Source organism: Mesoplodon densirostris, chromosome 1 (genome assembly GCF_025265405.1).
Source record: "Mesoplodon densirostris isolate mMesDen1 chromosome 1, mMesDen1 primary haplotype, whole genome shotgun sequence".
In the NCBI taxonomy this organism is placed as follows: Eukaryota; Metazoa; Chordata; class Mammalia; order Artiodactyla; family Ziphiidae; genus Mesoplodon; species Mesoplodon densirostris.
This window is the reverse complement of record NC_082661.1, coordinates 149470482-149496840: the sequence shown is the minus strand read 5'-3', so window position 1 is coordinate 149496840 and position 26359 is coordinate 149470482. Positions and strand designations below refer to the sequence as shown.

The 26359-nt window shown below is 36.5% G+C and overlaps 1 protein-coding gene across 1 annotated transcript in view; it reads right to left on the bottom strand.

The window, feature by feature from the left end:
• Nucleotides 1-285: 285 nt before the first annotated feature.
• The window catches only part of LOC132484573 (cytochrome c oxidase subunit 7B2, mitochondrial), a 163514-nt gene continuing 137440 nt past the window's right edge, over nucleotides 286-26359 (bottom strand). The window contains exon 3 of the mRNA XM_060091272.1: nucleotides 286-661. Within this exon, the coding sequence (XP_059947255.1) occupies nucleotides 357-602 (246 nt within the window). The 5' untranslated portion in view covers nucleotides 603-661 and the 3' untranslated portion in view covers nucleotides 286-356. The remainder of the gene's footprint in view (nucleotides 662-26359) is intronic.

Sequence of the window (26359 nt, the reverse complement as noted above, 5' to 3'; positions counted from 1 at the left end):
AAATGGTCAATTATGAATATGTTTTTAAGAAAGATTCAATAGGATTTGCCAAACAATTACTTTGTTAAGTACCTATGTGTGTATGTCCACTGAAAGATACCTAGCATAAATCATTAAGCCAGAAAAATACATGCTTCATTAATTCTACTTTCAAATATTTATTATTCATAATCCCCTGTAATCTATTCCCACTGCTACTGCGTTGCTTTCAGGCACTATAATGACTATTTTCAACGACTTTTTAATGTTTTCAAATGCATTTTATTTCTTCGATTATGCTATATTTCAATGCACAGCAGAGTATTTAAATGACAAGCTGACTTTGAGACAATTCTGTGTTACAGTAACTGTGATGTTTACTCATCATTCCACTCTTTTGGGGTGGCTCTGCCAACAGGGGAGGGGTTCCATTCTATTCCAACCTGTGTGGCTGTAAACACCCATACAACAACACAGAAAGTGGTTCCGCCGGCTAGTAGAATATCACCATATTTGTCATGAAAATCTGGTGAGTGCTTTGAGGGGCTCTGTCTTGCCCTAATTTGCTGAATGCTTCGAATCCTGAGACTACTTAGTGCATTTCTGACCAAGGGAAACATCATGGAGGTATGACAGAACTGCAGTTGATTGAAGCTGCTGGTCTATTTCCTTGCAAAGAAACCTGCAAAAACAAAAGATAGGCGATGACATCTGATCTACATTTAGTTCTTCCCACCTTGAAGGTTTCACCCACACCATGTCTTGCAGTGTGGCCAGGCAGGTAAGTTTTGATATCATGATGTCTGGAGTTGAGTCTTAGCTCTGTCACTGATTAGCTATGTGAACTTGCGCAGTTAGTTAACCCACTGATTAGAGAAATTTTCCATCTTGCTGAACTCCACATGACTTACTTCTACAATAAATTTTGTGTTATCTAGGAGCCTTAAGCCTATTACCCAAAGAACTGAAGCTATAGATTCTAATAACCATATGAAAGCACAAAAAAGGAAAATTCAATGGCAGACTGAGACAACAATGTCCAGCTGATAAAAAGGCTAGAATTACAACACGCCCCACTAGTCCAATGACCTGCCTATGTCTACTATAAACTCTGCTTTCAGTCAGAATTACAAGGCATTCACAGGGTATGCCATACCTCCTCCTCTTCTTTTTGCTCCTTTTCTCCATTCCTTTTAACCTCCTCCCCATTTCTCATTTCTACCGGTACTTCTTGCCTTGCACTTTCCTACAGATAAAATTCTACTTGCCTTTTAAATCCCAGTCTAAAATCCACCGTTTCTGTGAAGTCTTTTCGAAACCTCCCTAGGCTGAATAAGCCAACTCTTCTCTGAGCTTCTACACTTTTATAACCCTTCTTTCACACCATGTGACATGATGCATTCGCTTTATCATTTTTAAAAACAAATTTTTTAGAGTAGTTTTAGGTTCACAACAAAACTGAATGGAAAGCACAGTCTCCATATAATTCCTGACACCATACATGCATGCCTTCTCCATTCTGTACCAGAGTAGCACATTTGTTATATTTGTTACAATCAATGAACCTAATTACAGTCCTTTATCATATATGTCTTTTGCAAATATTTTCTTTCAGCCTGTGGCTTGTCTTGTCATTCTCTTGAGGAATTATCTTTACATTCTCCTCCAATAGTCTGCAAAATTTCAAGATCAAAAGATGTAATTCTGCATACACAATAGCTGACACAAAAGCAAAGAAAGAACATTTTTGAGCTACTCTGAAATATAAATGAATGTTGGTATCCTCATAAGAAGTTAAAACCAACTGAGAACAAGCCAAAAAAATCATGAAATCAGATGTACATGTCCATAATAGCCCTAATAATTCTTTTTTTAAAACAGATAATTATACTGAACAAGAGATATAGAAGCAGAAACACATGGAGGAGTTCTTTCTGTCAATGTCTCTTCTCAGTGCAAGCTGTCAAACAGTGCTCAGTCTCTAGCAATAACATATGTTAACTGTGGCCCAAATGCAGGCAACATGGATACAAAAGGGCCTGAGGTCAGTACTTGTAAACTTATAACTACTCACTGAGATTTGCTAACTCAAATGATTTTATTCCCAACTTAGAAAACAAGATCCTAAGGTTCTCTTTTATTTCCTACCAGATGGTAAAGTGGTACTTTTCGTGATTGTGACAAACAGGGCTAAAACAGAACCAAATGCATTTCCTCTAAGGTTCCAAACATTCAAAGTTTTTTCCTGTTAGTCATGAATCTCTTCACCAAAAAGCACTACAGGTTTAATTTGAATTGAATTCAGAGAGTTGGTTGAAAGTGAAATGGATCAGAGTATGACAGGTGCAGCCTTAATCCAATACAAAAGCACTTGTGCCACACATAGCTTTCAGTCTTTAGGAAGGCACAGAACCAGAGAATAATTTGTGATAATAGGGATCTCTTGTGGATCATCAACTCATGCCTGCTGCTTTATGACAAATTGGTTTCATTATTCCTATCCTTTCAATGTTAAGTTGAAGCTCAAATACTTTGTCTCTAGTGACAATGATCGCATCCCTTTGTAGATTAGTTCATCCTCTGGCTATTCCCATATCTGTGAACATTTTCTTTGCCATCTAGTCTGAATTTGCTTGTACCAATGTAGCCATTATTAAGAATTTTTTTATTAGGAATGCCTTCTGTAGTATCTTTGATCTATTTTTGTTTATAAAACACATTTAAGAGCTAGGAACTCACTGATTAGAGAAATTTTCCATCTTGCTGAACTCCACATGACTTACTTCTACAATAAATTTTGTGTTATCTAGGAGCCTTAAGCCTATTACCCAAAGAACTGAAGCTATAGATTCTAATAACCATATGAAAGCATAAAAAGGTAAATTCAATAATATAATGCATGTAAAGAAAATGCTTCTCAAAGAGATGCTTTCTGATGAAAACAGCCTATAAAGAGAAGGAAGAAGACAGATTTCTCTAAGTAATAAGAACAAAGCAGAGGTTCTCTCATGCCTGTGGCAATAAAAGAAAAGAAATATGTTCTGAATAAATATAAATAGTTAAAGAGAGTGAAGTATCCTATGAGGATGAAAAGGAAAGAATGATCGTCTCATCTACTTTATACAGCAATGCTGAAGCTCAGTTCAGGAAAAATAATTAATACCGGACCTCAATCTAATGGCGAAAGGGAGGTATACAGATTTGAAGCTTCACTGGTAACAATAATAATTTTAAATCACTAAAGGCCATAAAAAGAAGTAAAGCATAATGCAGAAAGGAAACTAATATTTATTATATATGCTTGTTTGCCAAACATCATGCCAGAATTTTGCACATCTGCAAAAAGAATGTGATATGGTGATTATCTCCATTTTACACACAAGAACAAATGACAGGACAAGATGTGAACTCAAGTCCTATGATTCTAAATCCAGTGCATTTTTCAACTATGTCATGTTTTCTTAAAGTATATTAAATTCCAAGCATTGGAAACAAACACACAAAGAAACAAAAAGCAATGTGGTTACCAGAGATGGGTCTTTAGTTGAAAATGTTTCACTTCAGTTTACTATATATTATATTTATGGAGTGACTACTGGCGTGGCGGGGCCTGGTCTGGGTGCTATTGGTACCACCCCTACTCTTATGGTAGCTCATGGTAGAGGGAGGGGATGGACAGAGCACTGTTATAAGGGAGGAGACAAGGCTACAGAAGAGCACAGGGTGCCCTTAATCCACAGAGGAGAGGTACATTTCAACCTGGGGTTCTAGGAATGGTTTTAGAGGAAATGACACCTAGGTTAGATCTTGAAGGATGATTAAGAAACATAAAACACAAAACTGGTGGGAAAAAAAACGTAGACCAAGTAGCACAAGCAAAAGCACAGACAGCTGAAATAGTATGGGGGCAGGGCAGCCTGATGAGCTCAGTAACACTAAGTAATAAGTGCTGAAGCAGCAAGTGCCCACAGATGAGCCTGGAGGGATGAGAAAAGGACAGCAGCGGACACTGAGGACTTCATATGCCTTGCTGTGGCATCTGGATTCAATTCTGTAAGTCAGTGTTTCCTGTTGTTGAGAAAACCGTGCTCAAGCTCAAAGCCTTTTATGTGAGTTAACAAAGAGAATTCTTAATTCTGTGGTTCTTCCCTTCATGATAATATAAAGAAATACAAGAAAATAATATTCAACTATTCTTTGTTGAATAGTTTGATTCATTTTTAATTTGAAAATTTGTTTTGGTTTCATAGTTGTGTTAAGCTTTAAGCATAAAGAGGATGAATTTGATTTTATGTTTACACATATATAAGTGATTTTATAACCAAATAATTTAAGATGATACAAGTTGAGATGAAATAATTTGTTTCCTCTTTAAAATGATGCCATATGTATACTCAGAGAAAACCATAATTCAAAAAGACACATGCACCCCAATGTTCATTGCAGCACTATTTACAATTGCCAGGACATGGAAGCAACCTAAATTCCCATTAACAGATGAATAGATAAAGAAGATGTGGCACATATATACAATGGAATATTACTCAGCCATAAAAAGGAACGAAATTGAATCATTTGTAGAGACGTGGATGGATCTAGAGACTGTCATACAGAGTGAAGTCAGAAAGAGAAAAACAAATATCATATATTAATGCATATATGTGGAACCTAGAAAAGTAGTACAGATGAACCGGTTTGCAGGGCAGAAACAGAGACACAGATGTAGAGAACAAATGTATGGACACCAAGAGGGGAAAGCCGGGGGGTGGTGGTGGGATGAACTGGGCGATTGGGATTGACATGTATACACTGATGTATATAAAATGAATAACTAGTAAGAACCTGCTGTATAAAAAAATAAATAAAATAAAATTCAAAAAAACAAAGATGCCATATGTAATCCACATTTGAGAAACATTCTCATAGGTGAGGAGAAACTACTGATTGGTTTAATCAGGAAAAGGCTGAGGTGGGAAAAAATCTGGAGGAAAAGGCACTTTACAAGATAGGTTAGGTGGAGAAATGGTAAGAAAATAGCAAAAGTGACAGAAAAGTTAAGAGGTTAGTTAAGTGTTTATTTCAATGGTTTATTAAAAAGATGATGAGGATCTGAATTAAGTACTGATAACAGACAGAGAGGAGACAGAATTGAGAAATATTAGGAAAAGAAAATCATACTGATTTGGAAAATAAGTTACTCTAAGTAACTTATGTATTCTATTCACTTAGCCTCTGCATTAAGATTATGACCGGGCTGGCGCAGTGGTTGAGAGTAGGCCTGACGATGCAGGGGACACGGGTTCGTGCCCCGGTCCGGGAGGATCCCACGTACCGCAGAGCGGCTGGGCCCGTGAGCCATGGCCACTGAGCCTGCGTGTCCGGAGCCTGTGCTCCGCAGCGGGGGAGGCCACAACAGTGAGAGGCCCGCGTACTGAAAAAAAAAAAAAAAAAAAATCATGACCAAAACTCTGTCTCAATTTCTGTTAAAAATCAGCAGACATTGACACTGTAGCTTTTAGCTGATCCCAGGGAATTAGAGTTTGGGTGATTTAGATACAGAATGCAGAAAGGTCAAAGGAGACATAATTGAGGTGTGCTAGGAATGACAGGTCTAGATATGTGAGTAGAAAAAAGAGGAGGAATCCTAAAAAGATTTACTGTATGGTCCTAAGGGGGGAAATAAAAAAATTTCATCCAGTCTAAGTATAGCCTAACATGGATCAATAAATGACCTGCTTAGCTATGATATAAGGCTTTCTATCTAATTTCAGGAAGAAAATTGGAAACTGTGTCCTACTTCTCAAATGTGTCCAGATAGTACCGTTAAGTATCTCACAGGGAGATAATGCTCAAGAAGCAATCAATACCGAGGTTTCCCAACCTGGACACTATTGATATTGTGGTCCAAGTAATTCTTTGTTGTGGGTGGATGTCCTGTGCATTGCAGGGCGTTTAGTAGCATCCTTTCCTCTATACACTACATACCAGTAGTACTTCTTTCTCTTTAGTTGTGACACCAAAAATCTATCTCCAGACATTGCCAAATGTCACTTGTGGAGTAAAATCATTCCCTGTTGTGTACAGAGAATTCCACTGTCATATACAGAGTAAAGTGTCTCATCACTTCTCCCACAATCTTCTAAATGGCATTGTTCTATTCAATACAGAAGGCTTACATTCTAAGAAAATACATTCCCTACTATGGGATGCATGAAGGTTGCCCAACAATATATTTTTTTCCTGAACTAATCTCAATTTTTCAAATTTTTTGTGCAGTATAACTTAGATGAATCACTTTATCTAGGCATCTGCTTCCTCATCCATAAAATTAAAAAGTGGAACTAATTTCGCTTTTCCCAAACCTGCCTGATCCTAAGAGTTATTTGGACTCTTTGTTACAAAATGTAGATTCCTGGGCTCCATGTCAAACGTATTGTAACAGAGTATCCAGGGGAGTAGCCTGAGAATCTATATTTTTTTAAACAAGTTCTCAGGAGAGTCTTGTCATCAGACAAGTTTATGGAACATTGAATCAGATAACCTCTAAGGTCCTATCCAGCTCTAATACTCTAGACCTTTCAAAGAGAAAAATATTTTAGGAAGACCATTTATTCTTTTAGGCCACTGAAAGAGTAGAGTAGTAATTGAATTCACCATCATGGTAATTTAGAAAGCAGTACCCGAGTAACCTGAAAGAGTTATAGGGACCCCCTGGGAATAAGTTAGTCAACAGAAACATTTGGCGGCATTTAAAAACATTAAAAGCACTAGTAACACTGGTGTTCTGCTGTATAACGAATGATACACTTTCAAAGCTAAGGCTCCTAGACTCCATTACTCAACTGTAACACCTTTATTTCCACCTTTTATTTCTACTCTTCTTTGACAGCTTCAGAACATCAACAGAAAACAAGAAACAGTAAAAAGGCAATCTTCTTGAAATGAAATGCACCTAACCTGCAGTGTCTTCCATTCGTTTATGTATTTCTCAGAAAAGTAGGTTGCTCAAGGAGGGATTAAGTGTCTCCCATCAGGATTACTTAAGCCTTCAGCCTTTTTGTAACAGGAAATCTGGGAACGCTGCACAAGAAGTGCTGATGGTGGAAATGCTGAAAAATGGTTCTGTTTCAGATGTGATGGTATCATCTCCTGAGTCACTGAATCAATGGATGGTACAGCCATTTGATTGGGTTGTAGATTATGTCACTTTATTAAGCCTAAAAAGTGACATAACGGATGTTACCTCAACAAATAAACAGGCAGATTACAGTGGTGGATTACTATGCCAGGAAGGAGAAATGACAGAGTGGACAACTCGCGAGTCGACGTCCACAAATGGCAAATGTTGCTTGAAGAGTGAAGGGATATAAGGTATGTACTCTCCCTCAGGTGCTTCTTCCCATGGACACCATGAACAGACTGTTTCTATCCTATATAGAATGCTGAAGGTATTCAATAATGTCCATCCTGGGAATAACCACAGTGTTCATTCAGGCAATTCCTTTTATGAACCTAATTACATTAATGTGGTTCATTCATGAACCCCATTATATTTTTTTAGTCACAAAGTGCTCTCAACTATACTCATTTTTTCCCTTTCTGACAGCTATGTGTAAGAGAACAAAACAATAACAGAGACATTGGGAGCTTTTCTCCATGCCACACTGCATGCACATCAGAGGCATCACTGTTCTCTATTAAACTTTATTTTGTTCTCTATTAAACTTTAGTAGGCCCAGCAAATTTCCTTAGAGCCCATGTTATTTTTACATTTCAGGCCATTTCAAATATTGGAAACTACAAGCACTGAATAACAAAACCTTGTTATTTCAAGCAACGTATTAAGTGTTAGAAAGTAGGCTGCTGTGCTTACTCCCAAAAGATTTTATATTAACTACATTCCATGGCTTGTAGGGTGTGATATAGTCATGTCCAGCTAGAAGAGTCTATTTCAGTGGATCTGGCAAATCAAAACATCTGGATAAATGCATAGCATTTCTCCAACTTAATCTTGGAAAAGAAAGAGACTGTGGTTATAATAAATTCTAGAAACTTTGAAAATTTTATCCAGAAATGATATGGAGCCATTGAAAGACATTAGGAACGTGAGTTATGGGGTCAAATTTGCAGCTTAGACATTACTCTGGGGTGGGGAAGAGTTTGCAGGGGAATAATGCAGATGTTAGTGAGTAATAGTAAGCACTTGTACAGTTCACCCAGTCAAGATCTTAAAATGTGCCAGTCCCTTATTTCTGCAGTCATTATATTTCTGCATCTGATCCTTTGTTTTGCAGAGCCAGACCACAATTCTTTTGCACACGCACACAAAGGTGAGAGCCTCTGAGGATCCACCTCGGGCCACTGGAACTCTCAGAACTTGACATACAAACTGGAATGTGAGAATTTATTTTATTAACTTTAAAAAAAGAATATTCCATTCCAGTGACTGGAATACATAATTTGTCTTTTAGCTTAACTGGCTTGACACTGATTCCAAATCGTGAAGTAACCTTCTATCAGTATTTCCCCAAACACATGCCTATTTCAGTAGTTCTGTTGGATGCTAGTGGGTATTATTTATAAAAAGGGCTTCTGTGTCATGTAAGTTTGAGAAATATGCAGGTAACAAAGTCAAATTCTTTTTTTTTTTTTGCGGTTCGCGGGCCTCTCACTGTTGTGGCCTCTCCCGTTGCGGAGCACAGGCTCTGGACGCGCAGGCTCAGCAGCCATGGCTCACGGGCCCAGCCGCTGCGCGGCATGTGGGATCCTCCCGGACCGGGGCACGAACCCGTGTCCCCTGAATCGGCAGGCGAACTCTCAACCACTGCGCCACCAGGGAAGCCCCGCATAAAATTCTTTTATACTGAAGTATTTCACAAACCTCTATGGTGTTAATGCATACAGCAATTCTCTGAGAGAATACCATGTGATGCTTTCCAAACTTAGCTGAGCATGCCATGCTTTTTTCTCTCTGGAGCATATCTCCATATTAGTGTTTTCCAGAACACACTTTGGGGAATACCAAAAGATGTCTCTGTGTTTTCAAGGCTGTTACACCATTGTACTCATTTTAAATTGTTTAATAGTTCCAGGAGGCATTTCACAAACTAAATCACTTACTTGTGGGAAATTGTAACATATGACTCAGGGAGTACAGAGTGTGTGGTAAGCCTAGGGTATCATAACAATACCCACAGCAATTAACTCCTGCCTTCGTCATGTGAGTCTAACTTTTGCAGTTTTAGTATTTGTGCAGATGTTTTTCTCCTCTCCACATCTACCTTTATTCATTAAACACTATGAACAGAAAGATTGTATGATTCTTCAGTGGCCAGTAGAGTTGCATCAGTGACCCCTCATTGCATAATTTGAAACTTTCATTTAAACCTTCAAATGAAAATTTACAAGCCATTCTTGTCTTTAAGTATGTCACTGATATAGTCATATAAAGTAAAGAAAAAAATAAAATATTTAACTTTTAGGTATCAAAGACATTTTAATTTTGAAAGACACATTTTCCAAGTGTTTCTATTTTTCATGGAAATTGTTTTCAGTTGCTAAGCAGAAATTAGGCTAGTAGGGGTCTACTCCAGAAGTTAATTCTGATCAAATCCACATTGGATTGGAATATTTAGTGCTGCAAAATAATACTTTCCCTGTTGTTTCCGAAAACTCCAGATTTTTAAATTTCCTACTTGGACTGTCTCTGCCCTCCTAAACTCTGTTCAAAATATATCTGTAAATAAAATCTTTATGAGTAAGGCTTTTGTTATTGCCATCACGTGGGCAACTTATGGAGCATTTGCAGAGAAATTCCACTAGATGAGAAGAGCACTTCACAGCCCTGAAGTACTAACTGTGATCACTTTGCAAGTTGTTTTTACCAGGCCAGTTCTGTCTTTCAGTATAATTTATTTTTTTTCTTTTCGCTTTCATAAAATTTTGGAAACTTCTTGAAAACTCTTAACAAGATGTTGGCATTCTACTTTTTGTTTTCTTTTCCATTTAGAATTCATTATTTGGAAGTGAGAAAGACTGGCCAGAGGGGCTGACTTTAGTAAACTGATTTTTTTCTTTGTAGATCCTCAGAGGAAACAGTGAGACAGCATGCACTTTGCCAAACCTTGGGGCAGGGTGCCTGCTTTACTGAACTGATATTTCATTTTAGTTTTTCTTTTAAATTCCTGAGGGAAAAAGGCTAAAGAAGAAAGCAAGCCTGAAGGAGGTTACCCATCTAAACACATACAACAGAAATTCAGAACAGATTCTTGTTTTGAAGTCTTAAGATTTCCAATTAGAATTCTGGTTTCAAAGAGGTTACTTTCAGTTTCTTTAATCTAATGGAGTCTAAAACTTCATAGACTAAAAGGGTATGCTTAAACTAAATTGGCATAATTTAACCATTTGAACATTTGTTAAGGGAGAAGTGAGATTTACATGCAAATAGGCCATAATTTTGATTACACATACAATTTATGCAGCTTAGAACGATAGCTGATGGTGGATCTGTGGGCCTCTTATATAGATAATGTATTTTATCACATTAATAGAATTGTAGATTGAACATCATATTATAATCATCATAAAATGTGTTGTTAACTTTACTAAGAAATAATAGCAGATAAGCCTGAGAGACTTCTTTGAGAACAAATGTAGACAATTTATAAGACTGGGTAGACACAAAATAATGAGTTAAGATTGTTAGAATCTAATTGTGTTTTGAATTAATAATATCCAAAGTGAAGCAATTTCCTGCTTTTACTTCATAGTTCATGATTTTGCAGTTTCACCTATAACTTTATAATTTATATTAAAGAGCCAGAGAGAATAACTAAGAAAATCTTGGAATTAATACTGGGAAAATAAATCATAGCCATGCTTCAGAAGCACATGCTCCCTCCAGGACTGGATTTAAGCTAAATTGTGAAAATGTTTCCTTTAAGTATGCCTTATAACCAATGTCACATATTATGTAAGAACCTACAAATGGTATTTGCCAAAATATTGAGAAAGTCCAAAAATATTGATACAGCATACACCCAGCAGCTAGATGATTCTGGGGATTCCCTACATAAAACATTCATTTATTTAACTGGAGAAAATAGTTCCAGAACAACAACAACAAAAATACCTTAAGCCAAAAGAGCAAGTTATATTATGTGAACTGTACACAACGTGAGAATGTGTAGAAGGACACTATTCCATGGAAAATGGGATCTAGTTTCAAACAATAATTAATGAACCCTGGAAAATTCCTGAGTTTCCATTTTTTCTTCTTGCACCCCATCCAGTTTCCACCTCATCATTCAACATAAATAGATATTACAAAGAGAAATAATGGCCCCTCTGTCCCTAAAATGGACACATTAGGTCACTTTTCTTGAATTTTCCACTATAATAATACCAATGACGCACTCTTCCTCTGGATACCTTCTCTTCAATTAGCTTCTACAATATTCCCTTAGTTTTCTTTCTATTTCTATTTCTGTGGCTATTTCTTCGTTACAAACTCATCTTTCTGTAACAGGTCCTTAGTAAAGGAGTTCTTCAAGGCTAGGACATAGGTTTTATTTTCACTTTATATGCTCTCTCTCTCTCTCTCTCTCGGTATTCCTAGGCACCCTAATAAACGTTATCATCAAAGGGCAATTAGGTGACTCCCAAATTACGTCTCCACATATGAACCCTCTTCTTAGATCCAGGGCAATACATTAAACTGCCTTCTTAACATCTCTCCCAAGATAATTCAAATTCCAAAATAATTCAAAGATAATTTGATGTCTAAAAAATCAATAGGCATAAGTGTACAAACATGCCCTTCTACTCTCAAACTTGGTCTTTACCAATGTTCCCCAAACCACTACACATCACTTCCACACATGTAGTTGAGAAAGTTAAACTCAGAAATCCTTCGTGATACTTTCAACTCCCTTGAAACATTTAATATATCCATTGGCTTCTTTTATTTATTTACTTTACTTTTTATTTTATTTTTAACATCTTAATTGGAGTATAATTGCTTTACAATGGTGTGTTACTGTCTGCTGTATAACAAAGCGAATCAGCTATACATATACATATATCCCCATATCTCCTCCCTCTTGCGTCTCCCTCCCACCCTCCCTACCCCACCCCTCTAGGTGGATACAAAGCACCGAGCTGATCTCCCTGGGCTATGCAGCTGCTTCCGATCTCCCTGGGCTATGCAGCTGCTTCCCACTAGCTATCTATTTTATATTTGGTACTGTATGTAAGTCCATGCCACTCCTGCACTTCGTCCCAGCTTACCCTTCCCTCTCCCCGTGTCCTCAAGTCCATTCTCTACGTCTGCGTCTTTATTCCTGTCCTGCCCCTAGGTTATTCAGAACCTTTTTTTTTTAAATTCCATATATATGTGTTAGCATATGGTATTTGTTTTTCTCTTTCTGACTTCACTCTGTATGACAGTCTCTAGGTCCATCCACCTCATTACAAATAACTCAATTTCTTTTCTTTTTATGGCTGAGAACTATTCCATTGTATATATGTGCCACATCTTCTTTACCTATTCATCTGTCGATGGACACTTAGGTTGCTTCAATGTCCTGGCTATTGTAAATAGAGCTGCAACGAACAATGTGGTACATGACTCCTTTTGAATTATGGTTTTCTCTGGGTATATGACCAGTAGTGGGATGGCTGGGTCATATGGTAGTTCTATTTTTAATTTTTTAAGGAACCTCCATACTGTTCTCCATAGTGGCTGTATCAATTGACATTCCCACCAACAGTGCAAGAGGGCTCCCTTTTATCTACACCCTCCGCAGCATTTATTGTTTGTAGACTTTTTGATGATGGCAATTCTGACAGGTATGAGGTGATACCTCATTGTAGTTTTGATTTGCATTTCTCTAATGATTAGTGATGTTGAGCATCCTTTCATGTGTTTGTTGGCAATCTGTATTATCTACTTTGGAGAAATGCCTATTTAGGTCTGCTGCCCATTCTTGGATTGGTTTGTTTTTTTGATATTGAGCTGCATGAGCTGCTTATAAATTTTGGAGACTAATCCTTTGTCAGTTGCTTCATTTGAAAATATTTTCTCCCATTCTGAGGGTTGTCTTTTCGTCTTGTTTATGGTTTCCTTTGCTGTGCAAAAGTTTTTGAGTTTCATTAGGTCCCCTTTGTTTATTTTTGTTTTTATTTCCATTTCTCTTGGAGGTGGGTCAAAAAGAATCTTCCTGTGATTTATATCATACAGTGTTCTGCCTATGCTTTCCTCTAAGAGTTTTGTAGTGTCTGGCCTTACATTTAGGTCTTTAATCCATTTTGAGTTTATTTTTGTGTATGGTGTTAGGGAGTGTTCTAATTTCATTCTTTTATATGTAGCTGTCCAGTTTTCCCAGCACCACTTATTGAAGAGGCTGTCTTTTCTCCATTGTATACTCTTGCCTTCTTAATCAAAAATAAAGGGACCATATGTGCATGGGTTTAGCTCTGGGCTTTCTATCCTGTTCCAAAGATCTATATTTGGTTTTGTGCCAGTACCATACTGTCTTGATTACTGTAGCTTTGTAGTATAGTCTGGAGTCCAGGAGCCTGATTCCTCCAGCTCCGTTTTTCTTTCTCAAGATTGCTTTGGCTATTCGGGGTCTTTTGTGTTTCCATACAAATTGTGAAATTTTTTGTTCTAGTTCTGTGAAAAATGCCAGTGGTAGTTTGATAGGGATTGCATTGAATCTGTAGATTGCTTTGGGTAGTATGGTCATTTTCACAATGTTGATTCTTCCAGTCCAAGAACATAGTATATCTCTTCATCTGTTTGTATCATCTTTAATTTTTTTCATCCATGTCTTATAGTTTTCTGCATACAGGTCTTTTGTCTACTTAGGTAGGTTTATTCCAAGGTATTTTATTCTTTTTGTTGCAATGGTAAATGGGAGTGTTTCCTTAATTTCTCTTTCAGATTTTTCATCATTAGAGTATAGGAATGCAAGAGATTTCTGTGTATTAATTTTGTGTCCTGCTACTTTACCAAATTCATCGATGAGCTCTATTAGCTTTCTGGTAGCATCTTTAGGATTCTCTATGTATAGTATCATGTCATCTGCAAACAGTGACAGGTTTACTTCTTCTTTTCTGACTTGGATTCCTTTTATTTCTTTTACTTGTCTGATTGCTCTGGCTGAAACTTCCCAAACTATGTTGAATAACAGTGGTGAGAGTGGGCAACCTTGTCTTGTTCCTGACCTTAGTGGAAATGGTTTCAGTTTTTCACCATTGAGAATGATGTTGGCTGTGGGTTTGTCATATACGGCCTTTATTATGTTGAGGTAAGTTCCCTCTATGCCTACTTTCTGGAGGGTTTTTGTCATAAATGGGTGTTGAATTTTGTCAAATGCTTTTTCTGCACCTATTGAGATGATCATATGGTTTTTCTCCTTCAATTTGTTAATATGGTGTATCACACTGATTGATTTGCATATATTGAGGAATCCCTGCATTCCTGGGATAAACCCCATTTGATCATGGGGTTTTTTGATCCTTTTAATGTGCTGTTGGATTCTGTTTGCTAGTATTTTGTTGAGGATTTTTGCATCTATGTTTATCAGTGATATTGGCCTGTAGTTTTCTTTTTTGTGTGACATCTTTGTCTGGTTTTGGTATCAGGGTGATGGTGGCCTCATAGAATAAGTTTGGGAGTGTTCCTCCCATTTTGGAAGTGTTTGAGAAGGAGAGGTGTTAGCTCTTCTCTAAATGTTTAATAGAATTCACCTGTGAAGCCATCTGGTCCTGGGCTTTTGTTTGTTGGAAGATTTTTTATCATGGTTTCAATTTCAGTGCTTGTAATTGGTTTGTTTATATTTTCTATTTCTTCCTGGTTCAGTCTCGGAAGGTTGTGCTTTTCTAAGAATTTGTCCATTTCTTCCAGGCTGTCCATTTTACTGGCATATAGTTGCTCGCAGTAATCTCTCATGATCCTCTGCATTTCTGCAGTGTCAGTTTTTACTTCTCCTTTTTCATTTCCAATTCTATTGATTTGAGTCTTCTTTCTTTTTTTCTTGATGCATCTGGCTAGTGGTTTATCAATTTTGTTTATATTCTCAAAGAAATTTTCATCCTAAAGACATCTCAAATCCATTAATTTCTTTCTATCCAAAGTGTATCTATCATAGCTCAACTTTTCTTCACATGATTTCCTTAAATGGCATTCCCACAACACCTCTGCCATCCCCCGTCTATTCTCCCAACTGCTCATAAGTGATCTCTTTCTGTTTGCTTGGGATTTTGCATTTTTGTTTCCACCCTAGCTTTATTGAGGTATAACTGACATATGACATCATGTAAATTTAAGGTGTATAATGTGGTGATCTGATGTATGTATACTTTGTGAAATGAGTACAACAATAAAGTTTGCTAATCCATCACCTCACATAGTTATCGTGTGTGTGTGTGTGTGTGTGTGTGTGTGTGTGTGTGTGTGAGAGAGAGAGAGAGAGAGAGAGAGAGAGATGAGGGCATTTAAGATCTACTTTCTTAGTAAATTTCAAGTTTACAGTACAGTATTGTTAATACGTATAACAAGCTATCAATTAGAGTTTCAGAACTTGTAACTGGAAATTTGCACCCTTTAACACCCATCTCCTCATCTCCCCCACCCCCTGTCCCTGACAACCACCAATCTACTCTGTTTCTACGAGATCAGTTGTTTTTTGTGGGTTTTTTTTTTAATTCCACTTATAAGTGAGATCACAGAGAATTTGTCTTTCTTTGTCTGATTTATTTCACTCAGCATAATGCCCCCTAGGTTTATCCATGTTGTCCCAAATGGCAAGATTTCATTCTTTGTTATGGCTGAATAATATTCCATTACTCATAGATAGATACATACATACATACACACATAGATATAGTATAGATATACATGCCACATTTTATTTAGTTATTAATTTGTCAACAGACACAGGTTGTTTCCATATCTTGGCTATTGTGAATAATGCTGCAATAAATGTGGGGGAGTAGATATCTCTTTGAGATACTAATTTTGTTTCCTTTGGATATGTACCCAGAAATGGGATTACTGGATCATGTGTTAGTTTTATTTTTATTTTTTTGAGGAACATCCATATGTTTTCCATAATGGCTACCCCAATTTATATTCCCACCAACAGTGCACAAGTATTCCCTTTTCTCCATATCTTCTACAACACTTGGTATCTGTTTGTCTTTTTGATAGTAGCCATCCTAACTGGTGTGAGGTGCTATTTCATTGTGGTTTTGATTTCCATTTTCCTGATGATTAGTGATGTTGAACACCTTTTCATGTACCTATTGACCATCTGCACATCTCCTTTGGAGAAATGTCTATTCAGGTCCTTTGCCCATTTTCTAATTGGATTATTTGTTTGTTTGTTTGCTATTGAGTTGTAAACATTCTTTATATATTTTGTATATTAACCCCTTATCAGAAATATGGTTTGCAAATATTTTCTCCCATTCCATAGGTGGCCTTTTCATTTTGTTGGTTGTTTCTTTTGCTGTGCAGAATCTTTTCACTTTGATGTAGTTCTACTTGTTTATTTTTGTTTTTGCTGCCTGTGGTTTGGTGTCAAAATTTAAAAACACATTGCCAAGACCAAGAACTAGGAGCTTCTTCCATATGTTTTCTTATAGGTGTTTTATGATTTCAGGTTTTACATTTAAGTCTATAATCCTTTTGAAGTTAAATTTTATGAGTGGTGCAAGATAGGGGTCTAGTTTAATTCTTTAGTGTGTGGATATCCAGTTTTCCCAATACCATTTATTGAAGAGACTATCATTTCCCCAATGTGGGTTTTTGGTGCCCTTGTCAAAATTAGATGACCACATACATGTGGATTTATTTCTGGCCTCTCTACTCTGTTCCATTGGTCTATGTGTCTGTTTTTAATGCCAGTACATACTGTTTTGATTACTATAGCTTTGTAATATAGTTTGAAATAAGTAATTGTAATGCTTCCAGTTTTGTTCTTCTTTGTCAAGATTGCTTTGGCTAATTATGGTCCTTATGGTTCCATAAGAATGTTAAGATTATTTTTCTATTTCTTTTAAAAATGCCACTGGTATTTGGTAAGGATTGCATAGACTATATAGATCTCTTTGGTAGTATGGACATTTTTACAATATAAGTTCTTCCAATCCATAAACATGTGATGTCTTTCCATTTATTTGTGTCTTCCTCAATTTCTTTCATCGATGCCATAGTTTTCAGTGTACTGGTCTTTCATCTCCTTGGTTAAATTCATTCCTAGGTATTTTATTGTTTTTAATGATATTGTAAATGTGATTGTTTTATTTCTTTTTCAGATAGTTCATTATTAATGTATAGAAATGCAACTGATTTTTGCATGTTGATTTTACATCCTGCAACTTTACTGAATTTTTTTTTGGTGGATTCTATAGGATTTTCTATGTGAAGTATCATGTCATATGGAAACAGAGATACTTTTACTTCTTCCTTTCCAACTTGCATGCCTTTTATTTGCTTATTTATTTTTCTTGCCTGATTGCTCTGGCTAGGACTTCCAATACTATGTTGAATAAAAACGGCAAGAGTGTGCACCCCTGCACTGTTCCTGATCACAGAGAAAAAACTTTCAGCTTTTCACCATGATGTTAAGCAGTGGGTTTGTCATATATGGCCTTTATTATGTTGAGGTACATTCTTTCTATACCCATTTTTTTTGTGTGTGTGTGTGGTATGCGGGCCTCTCACTGTTGTGGTGTCTCCCGTTGCGGAGCACAGGCTCCAGACGCACAAGCTCAGCGGCCATGGCTCACGGGCCCAGCCGCTCCATGGCAGGTGGGATCTTCCCCAACCGGGGCACGAACCCATGTCCCCTGCATCAGCAGGTGGACTCTCAACCACTGTGCCACCAGGGAAGCCCCTATACCCAATTTTTTGAGAGTTTTTATCATGAAATGATTTTGAATTTTGTCAAGTGCTTTTTCTGCATCTACTGAGATGATCATATGATTTTTATCTTTCATTCTGTTAATGTCCACATCACATTTAGTGGTTTATATATGTTGAACCCTCCTTCACCAGGGATCTAAAAGCAGAAACATGACTGTATCACATCCACACTGACAAATCTTTGTTATGCTCTCAGATGATTTGCTTCTAAAATATTTAAATACAAATAGTATGATATACATGTGAATAAATTAACCTCATTTACAGTTTAGGGGTTGTTAGTTAGCATTTGAAGTACACTAATCAGAAATGCACACTTCAGGAATGGTTACATATGCATCTGACATATAACCATAAAAATATATATCAGAGGGTTTAATTTGCATGAAGAATATTAGAAACAATTTTTCACTAATAATATGAGTTGTATTCAAGATACATGGTTCACTAGAAATGTTATATTAGGGCTAATACTCTTACATTAATGAAGAACGAAAATCTCGCAAGCATAGTAGCCTGATAAACTGGGAACAGCCCTTTAGTTCTAGAGTTCTATTGGCCCTGAGTTTATCTACTTTATGCAGAATTCTACTATGTAATTAAACAATCTGGTTGGCTGCTCCTGCATTTAAAAAGAATATCATCGGCCTTGTTTTAATGTAAGAAGTATGCCAAAGTGTCTAAGGATACTGCCTGAATTTCTGTTCTCATGGATTCTTTCTATTCAATTCCATATATCTGATAGTATCAAATTGAAGAATTTCTTTCATAATAATACCACCCATGTGAACAACCTACTCAAACTATTAGTGAATACAAGTATTTACCAAAAGAACCTGACAATGGTGAAAGGCCAAATTGTTTTAGGTCAGGACACAGTACCACTCAATAGTTTCTTATTACTTTTAAGATAAAGACTTACATCTTTGTTATGACTAACCCAGTCTGCTTAGGCTGCCATGAAAAAATACCATGGATTGCACGACTTAAACAACAGAATTTTATTTTCTTACAGTTCTGGAGGCTGGATATTCTAAGACCAAGGCTCAGCAGGGTTTGTTTTCTGGTGAGGGCTCTCTTCCTGACTTATAGACATCTACTTCCTTATGTGTCCTCACATGGCAGAGACATAACAAGCTCTGCTATCTTCTTTCTCTTCTTATAAGGACACCAGCCTTATTACATTAGGGCCCCACCCTTATGACCTGACTTAACCTTGACAACCCCACAGGCCCCATCTCCAAAAACAGTCACATGGGGGGTTAGGGCTTCCACATATGGATTTTAGGGAGACACAAACATTCTGTCCATAACAATGACCTATAAGGCTTATATGATCCTTGACCATTTAGTCAGCAACATCTCACACAAATCTTCTATTCACTGCCTGCATTCCAGTTACATGTGGACTTCTTTCAGTTTTTGGAACTCCTATTCCTTCTCTCCACTGTGTTTGATGAGTTTTCTCCTCTTACTTCATGTAGCCAATTCTAACTCATCCTTCTGTTATGAGCTCAAATTGTTCTCAGAGAGACCTTTATATTTTCTCATTGATTGTTTCAATTACTTAAAAACAAAACAAAACAAAACAAAAACTAGGTCTATGACATGACTCATTTGGAATTTTATTGAAGCACACATATGAATTTGTTGCTGTTGGTGGTGGAGTTTGTGGCATGGCATATAGTGAGTATTTGTATGTCTATTTTAGGATCTACTTCTTATGCCAACAATTTCTTTTAACTTTCATTAGAAAATGTGAAAGTTAATTATTATCTTCATTTTAGAGCAGATGAAGTTGAGAAGATTTTATGCTATGCTGTTATTTGTAAATTTGAGTATTTATTGAAATACCAGTAAAAAACCAGACACATTCTCTGGCCTCTAGAAGCTTACACAGGTCACTGGGAAAGAAAGTCATTAAACAACCACAATCAGATACAACTGCAGTATGGGATAAATTCTATAAAATGCCAAGTATTAACAACTTTAAAGTTATTTTATAATCAGTGGGCAGGAAAGACCTCTCTGAGCAAAAGACATTTATGGTGAGACCAGACAATGACTAGAAATGTTCCAGTAGAAGAGAAGGAAGGAAAGTCTAAGAAGGCTCAACACACATAAAGGCCCTGAGGTAGAAACTGAAAGAAGCTCAGTGTGACTGGAGAATTGTGAACTGGAGGGAAACCAGCACATGAAAGTTAGGAAATGTTGGTAGAAACCAGTAATGCAGAACTTTGCAAGCCTCAAGGGGATTTTGGATTTTATTTATAAGTACAATACTTTAATTTTTATATATAACCATTAGTTACAGTATTGCTCCATAAAAACTGGGGTACTATTCAATCAGAATTCAGTGAAAATTTTCCTATAGCAATTAAGATAATCTAGTCTAGATATACTGCTGTCTAATGTTCTAAGCTGAGAGTAATAGAGCACAGATAATCTAGAGAAGTGAGTGGTTGTTAGGGCCATTGAAGACAATCAATCTTCTTCTCTTTCTCAAGAAAGCCATTATCTCAGCCATATATTTGCCAGGAATTAGATGACAAGTCAATTCATGTCTCTGCATTCAGGTAAGTGCCTAAACATGCAGTCTATGCATTTTCTGATGAAACTTTAATATATTTTCATCTCCAGAAGTGGAGGTAACAAAGCTGGTATTATATGAAGAAAAGAATAACAAGGCATTCCACCTCAGCCAAAGAAAAGGAAATTATAAAAATAGCTGTGTGTTGAGTCAAAATCTCTTTCGTAGAGTGTTTTTAATTAAGATATATATTTGCAGTAATGTGGCAGGATACACAGAATTATATCCATCTCAAAGCAGAGGTTTAGTGATGGAGGAAGCCAGTCAAATAAGCACAGGAGGTTGGACAGCATTTATTCTGACATCTTTTCCCCAAAATGTGAATTGGAACTTCAGTTTTCATGGTTTCATTGTGTATGGAAACTAGTATCCAAAGCCCAAACCTGTCCAAGGCAGAAATCTGTCTTCTTACAACTGAGATCCTAAAGGGTTATATCTTCAGGGAAAGGGTAGGCCAGAAATAACCCACTCTGCAGAAAACTACAAGAAAACTAACTCTGTCAAACCTTGAAACTGCCTAGAGAGCACTGGTTAAAAATGGTGGGTAAGATTTTAGAACCACAAACTGGCTTCTCACAGGGTTACAGCCCAATTTCACATAGTCGTCTGAAAGCCCACAAACTGAGAATATAGTTAAGAGAGCCTAGACTCACAGAAGTAAATGTAAATCCTTTCTGGAAGAACACACCTCTACCCCAGATCTCAGAGGATTTTCACAATTAAAAGTCTAAGGAAAATGAGCGGCTCATAAACAGTACAAAACACAAAAGAAACAAGGCATCACAGGCAAGCACCAGAAGAAATAATAGAAGAAACTGATTCAAGAGTACTTCGGATGATGGAATTATCAGAGATAGTCTCCCTGATAAACATATTTATGACATTTGAATATTTTTTTAATCTTAAAATATATACTGTGAACAAGAAACTATATAGAATGACTAAGAAGATTTGAAAAGGAACCAAAAAGAATTTCTAAAAATATAAATAAAATTTAAAACCCAATGAATGGGTTTAATGGCAGTTAGTCACAACTAAAGAGAGAATTAGTGAACAAGAAGATAACTACGAGGAAATTATTCAAAATTCAGCAGAGAGAAACAAAGGAAAAAGTATGAAGAAAGGTTTTTGATGTGTTCAGATGCCTAGAAGACAACTCAGACCACACTGATGAGTGTACATGGCAGCAAATTACAGTAAAATATGCCTTCCAACTGGGCCTCTCAGAGATTTCCTCCTTCTTTTGACCCTTAAAACCAATCCGGCCTTTAATTTCTCAGTCACTTGAGCTGCCTGCAAATCAAACACAGGAAAACTTCTTGGAAGGCAGGTGAGTTACTTACATAGGAAGCTAAATATTCTCTTAGCAGGGCCTCAGCCCTTGCTCAATCAGAGGCTTTTTTTTTCTTTCAGTGAGTAGAAAAAGCTTTAAAAAGAATGCTATGCCAGCAGAAGTCGGAGCTCCCTGAAAAATTGCCCTTCCTTCTACGTGTACAACTTGCTTGTCAGCAGAACCAGTAGCAGGGGGCCACCTAAATGGTAGCATATGAAGTGCAATATAGTTTCCTGCTGTTTTCATGCAGCCAAGGTATCCATTAAAGATCTGGCACAGCTTCCAGAGCCACATTAAAAATGGCCTTTACTAAATACACAGTCTCCTCTTCCTTCCACATAAAGATTATACTGCTTTAATTGGTCATTCATTCCTACTGTGTTTTCCTAGTCCCAAGAGAGGAGAGAGAGATGAACTGTTCCTGTATGTGTTATGGTACCACTGTTTCTTGCTGAGAAAGTACGGATAGAATTAAGGCTGAGAATGCATTTTCCAGAACTACTAGTTTCTTTTAGTTTTATGTTTGAAATCTGAATGCTTGGAGTCAATATCCCAAGCAGTTTGAAACTCAAAGGTTCATTGCTTTGCCCCAGGGAAATACGGATCTCTGCTGGCCAAACATGATGAATTGCTTTTGTTTATGCCCTTCTCAGACTTTTGGAAGCATTAGGGAATAAAAATCAAGAGAGCCCAGGAGAGATCAGAAATTCTAACTACAGGTCATAAGTTGTTGAGAAGAGTGAATTACAAAAGACCTAAAAATCCCATCATTTATTAAGTAAACTTACTGATTTCTTTAATCATGACTGTCATATATTCATCTATTGTCTGTTTTTAAACTACTTCTGAGACTGCAAATAACCACATGAACAGTAAGATCCTGGGTGCAGGATCCAGGAAATTCTAGTCTCAGCTCTGCAACTTCATTAACTATGTGATCTTGGGCAGGTTGCAAAATTCCCTTGCTTCATTTTCCTTATGTATAAATAAGGATAATGATAACTATTGTAGTCTAAGGGGAAATGGCTTATAAGAGGTTTAATGAGAGTAGGAATAGGTGACAATGGAATACAGTGTCCAACAGAGGAGAACAAAAGGGCTTTTAGTTCTGTAATTGCATATTCTAAACTTTATTAAGAAGGCCTGTCCTCTGATTTTTTCCCACTTAATCAAAAACATTAATAATAGGGAGTCTTTTCTTCACATTTGAATTACTAGCACCTATGGAGTATCTTCCATATAAAAGTTCTCAATAAATGTTTGCGGAGTGAATAAATTCTGATAGAGTTAAATCAAGATAGGTGTCCAACTATAGCACCATACCAGAGATGACAAGGAAATGGGGGTGTATACATCACAGTTTTCATATATCACATCTGTTAAATGGAAACATATACATATAGACATATAGATATATATAGCTGCTTGCTTCAGTTTTCTTTTCCATAAAGGGTATAACTTCGTGAACTTAAAAAAGAAATGCCCCATTTCCCCATTTTTGTGTGTATGTGATCTTTTATGTTAACTGGTCTTAGAGCAGACCCAAGGACAGAATCCTATTCCTACCAATGGTGACTAAGGTGGTTTAGTTATAGACTTCAAATTGTCTTTGATATATTTTCCATAGGATTACATTTAAATCTTCAAGCACAAAATAAGGCCTTTCATCCTGCTCCTGACCATTTCTATCAGAGTTCATGAACATGATCTTAATTCAACCTAATTTCACCCTAATTTAACAGACTCTATATGTACTTCAATAATTATCTCTCCACCCCTGCCAAATCATAGGAACTTAAGAGGCAAGAGATCCAGCACAAGGCAGGTATGAAGTGTATATTCTATATAATTTCTTAAGTGGAAAACCAAAGTTTCAACTATATGAACTAAGTATGAAGCCATCAGAGAATTCAAATATCATTTATATTTGAAGTTGCATCCACATATATGTTTATATATAAAAATATATGCATATACATATACAGACAAAATAGATAAATGACTAAAGACTTTGGCAACAAATTGATTCTCTGCCCAGGTTTTACTTATGTGAGTATCTGAATCTCTTCATGTAGTTCAAATGTAATTTGGCTACACAAAGAAGGTAATTCAAACTCTTGCAGTATATTAGGGAAGACAAAATAGTTTGGAGTTAAAAATATGGCAAATGACAACACACTCAGGACAGCCTCACTCAGAAGTAGGTAACCATCTACATGACTGATTTGAAGCGATCTGAAAGGTTACCTTTCCAAAACTGTTTCCTTTCTCTAGCTGCTGCTATGCCTGAATTCTTTAGCATTTTTTTCTTACTATTTAGGATCTTTAAGTGTATATATTAAGACAATGAGTATTATTTAATTTCCTGTTTGCTTAGTTGGTTATCAATTTAATAACAATTATTTAGAAATTTAAAAAGAAAACATTGCCACATCAAATATATACATTGATTGTCAGATAAAATGATTTCAGAAATGTTGACATGCAAAAAATTCAAAACAATAAAATGCATTTTTTCACTTAAGGAAATGCCAAAGAACAGAATAGTCAGCTACATTATGTGCTTAAGTGGAGAGATCACAATCCAGTACCCGATCTTCATTCATACAGAAAGTCCTTTTTTCTCAACAACTTATGCAGGTTGTTTAGGTTTCAGATGTTTAAACAATACTGTCCAAACTCACAGTCTTAGACACCTGGATGATTTACTGCTAGTGCCTCTTTAGTGCAATACTCAGAGTACCTGACTCAAGGACACCGAATTACTTAAGGAGTCTGTGTGGTGAGCTTTAAGTAAGATTGTTTTTTTTAAATTTTGGATTGTTGAGAGTACAGCACAAGGCGTAGACTTAAATGTCCACAGAAGCTAGAAAAATAATGGAAAAGTAGCAAAGGGGTTAAAGGTTTTCATAAGAATTAGGTAGAAAATTTTTACATTTCAACAAAAATATAGGTATTCTCTGTTTTCTTGTAGCACATGAAATACAATGTCTATTTTTACACTGATGGGACTTTCCATTCTAGATAGAGATGTGGGCACAGAAAAATATTTCTATATTGTTACAAAGAAAACCCATGGTGTAAGCATGATAAAAATTGAGAACTGACACCATGCTTAATGTTGGGGAGAGATAGACTGTGTTGGAAACCATGGTAAAGTAATGAAATTATATTCTTTCCACAAAAGGAAACTGTATTTCACTGTTGCCTTGTTAGAACTTGAGCTAGGTTTCCAGATCTAATTTTTTAAGAGAAGCTGACCATCTGGATGATGAATGTGAGATATTCTGATTTTCAATAGTAGGTTTAATTTCTAAAAATAAGGGGTAAGGCAAACAAAACACATCTGGGGGCCATATTCAGTCTACGAACTGCTTCTGTAAGATCCTATCTAGAGGAATGTTGCTGTGGTCTATATGCTGTGTCCCCCCAAAATTCATATGTTGAAATCCTAACCCCCAAAAGTAATGGTATTATAAGATGGAGGATTTGGGAGGTGCTTAGACCATGAAGGTGAGCCCTCATGAATGGAATTAGTACCTTATAAAAGAGGCTCCAGGGTCATGGTTACTTTTCAGTCAAAACATTCACCTTTTAATGTTTTCAATAGCTCAAGTAGCCATTAATCCCTTCTTGAAAGGTGCTTCCAATTTTTGCAGATGGTTCTCTTTGAAAACACCACCTTCCTTACTTGCGTTGGCTCGCCATACAATTATAACTCATTATCTGAAGACTTGATTCTTCTATTAATGGCTACTTTCAAAGATTCTGTACTGGAATTTAAATTTGCCTGACCTTGTCCTCATATCCAGACAAATTGTACTAACTCCCCATCTCCCTATACTCAGTACTGCTCCAGTACTCTAGTTTCAATTTTTCATGCCTATCACCAATTTTCCACTCTAAATCTTTTGTGGATAGTCTTACTATGTTGGCACAAAGTGTACTACTTGACTTTAAAAGGAAGGTGATATCTGTCTTACCCTTTTTCCATTGGTAGACTATTGTCTGTTTCCCCTAATTCCGTGTAAACTATCATTTGTTGGATTGATGGCTATAGAAAGTTTACCCATTACTTCTCTTTCCTCCTTCTCTGTTACACACCCTACTCTTCTTTCATATCTCCAGCTATTTTGAAAGTTCAATTTTTACCTGGACTTCTCCTCCCCTCAAATCGTATTGCTGGTGGGTAAAAATGGTAGCTGACAATAAACCGTCTTGGGAGCAGTGAAGGCACTATTTTTCCTAGGGTTGATCCTGACTCCAAAAGGAAAACAATTTAAATGTATCAGAGATTTGACAAAATGTAAAATTTACACTTTCACTATTCAATTCACACAGCAAGTCATTCATTGAGAAACATATGGCATTATATAAGAAGACAGGTTTTGTTTACTTTGAAATATAAATAAAAGGTACCATTTAATCATCAAATAGACAACTGATATTTCTATATCTTTGAAATAAAAGGTACCATTTAATCATCAAATAGACAACTGATATTTCTATATCTTTGAAATAA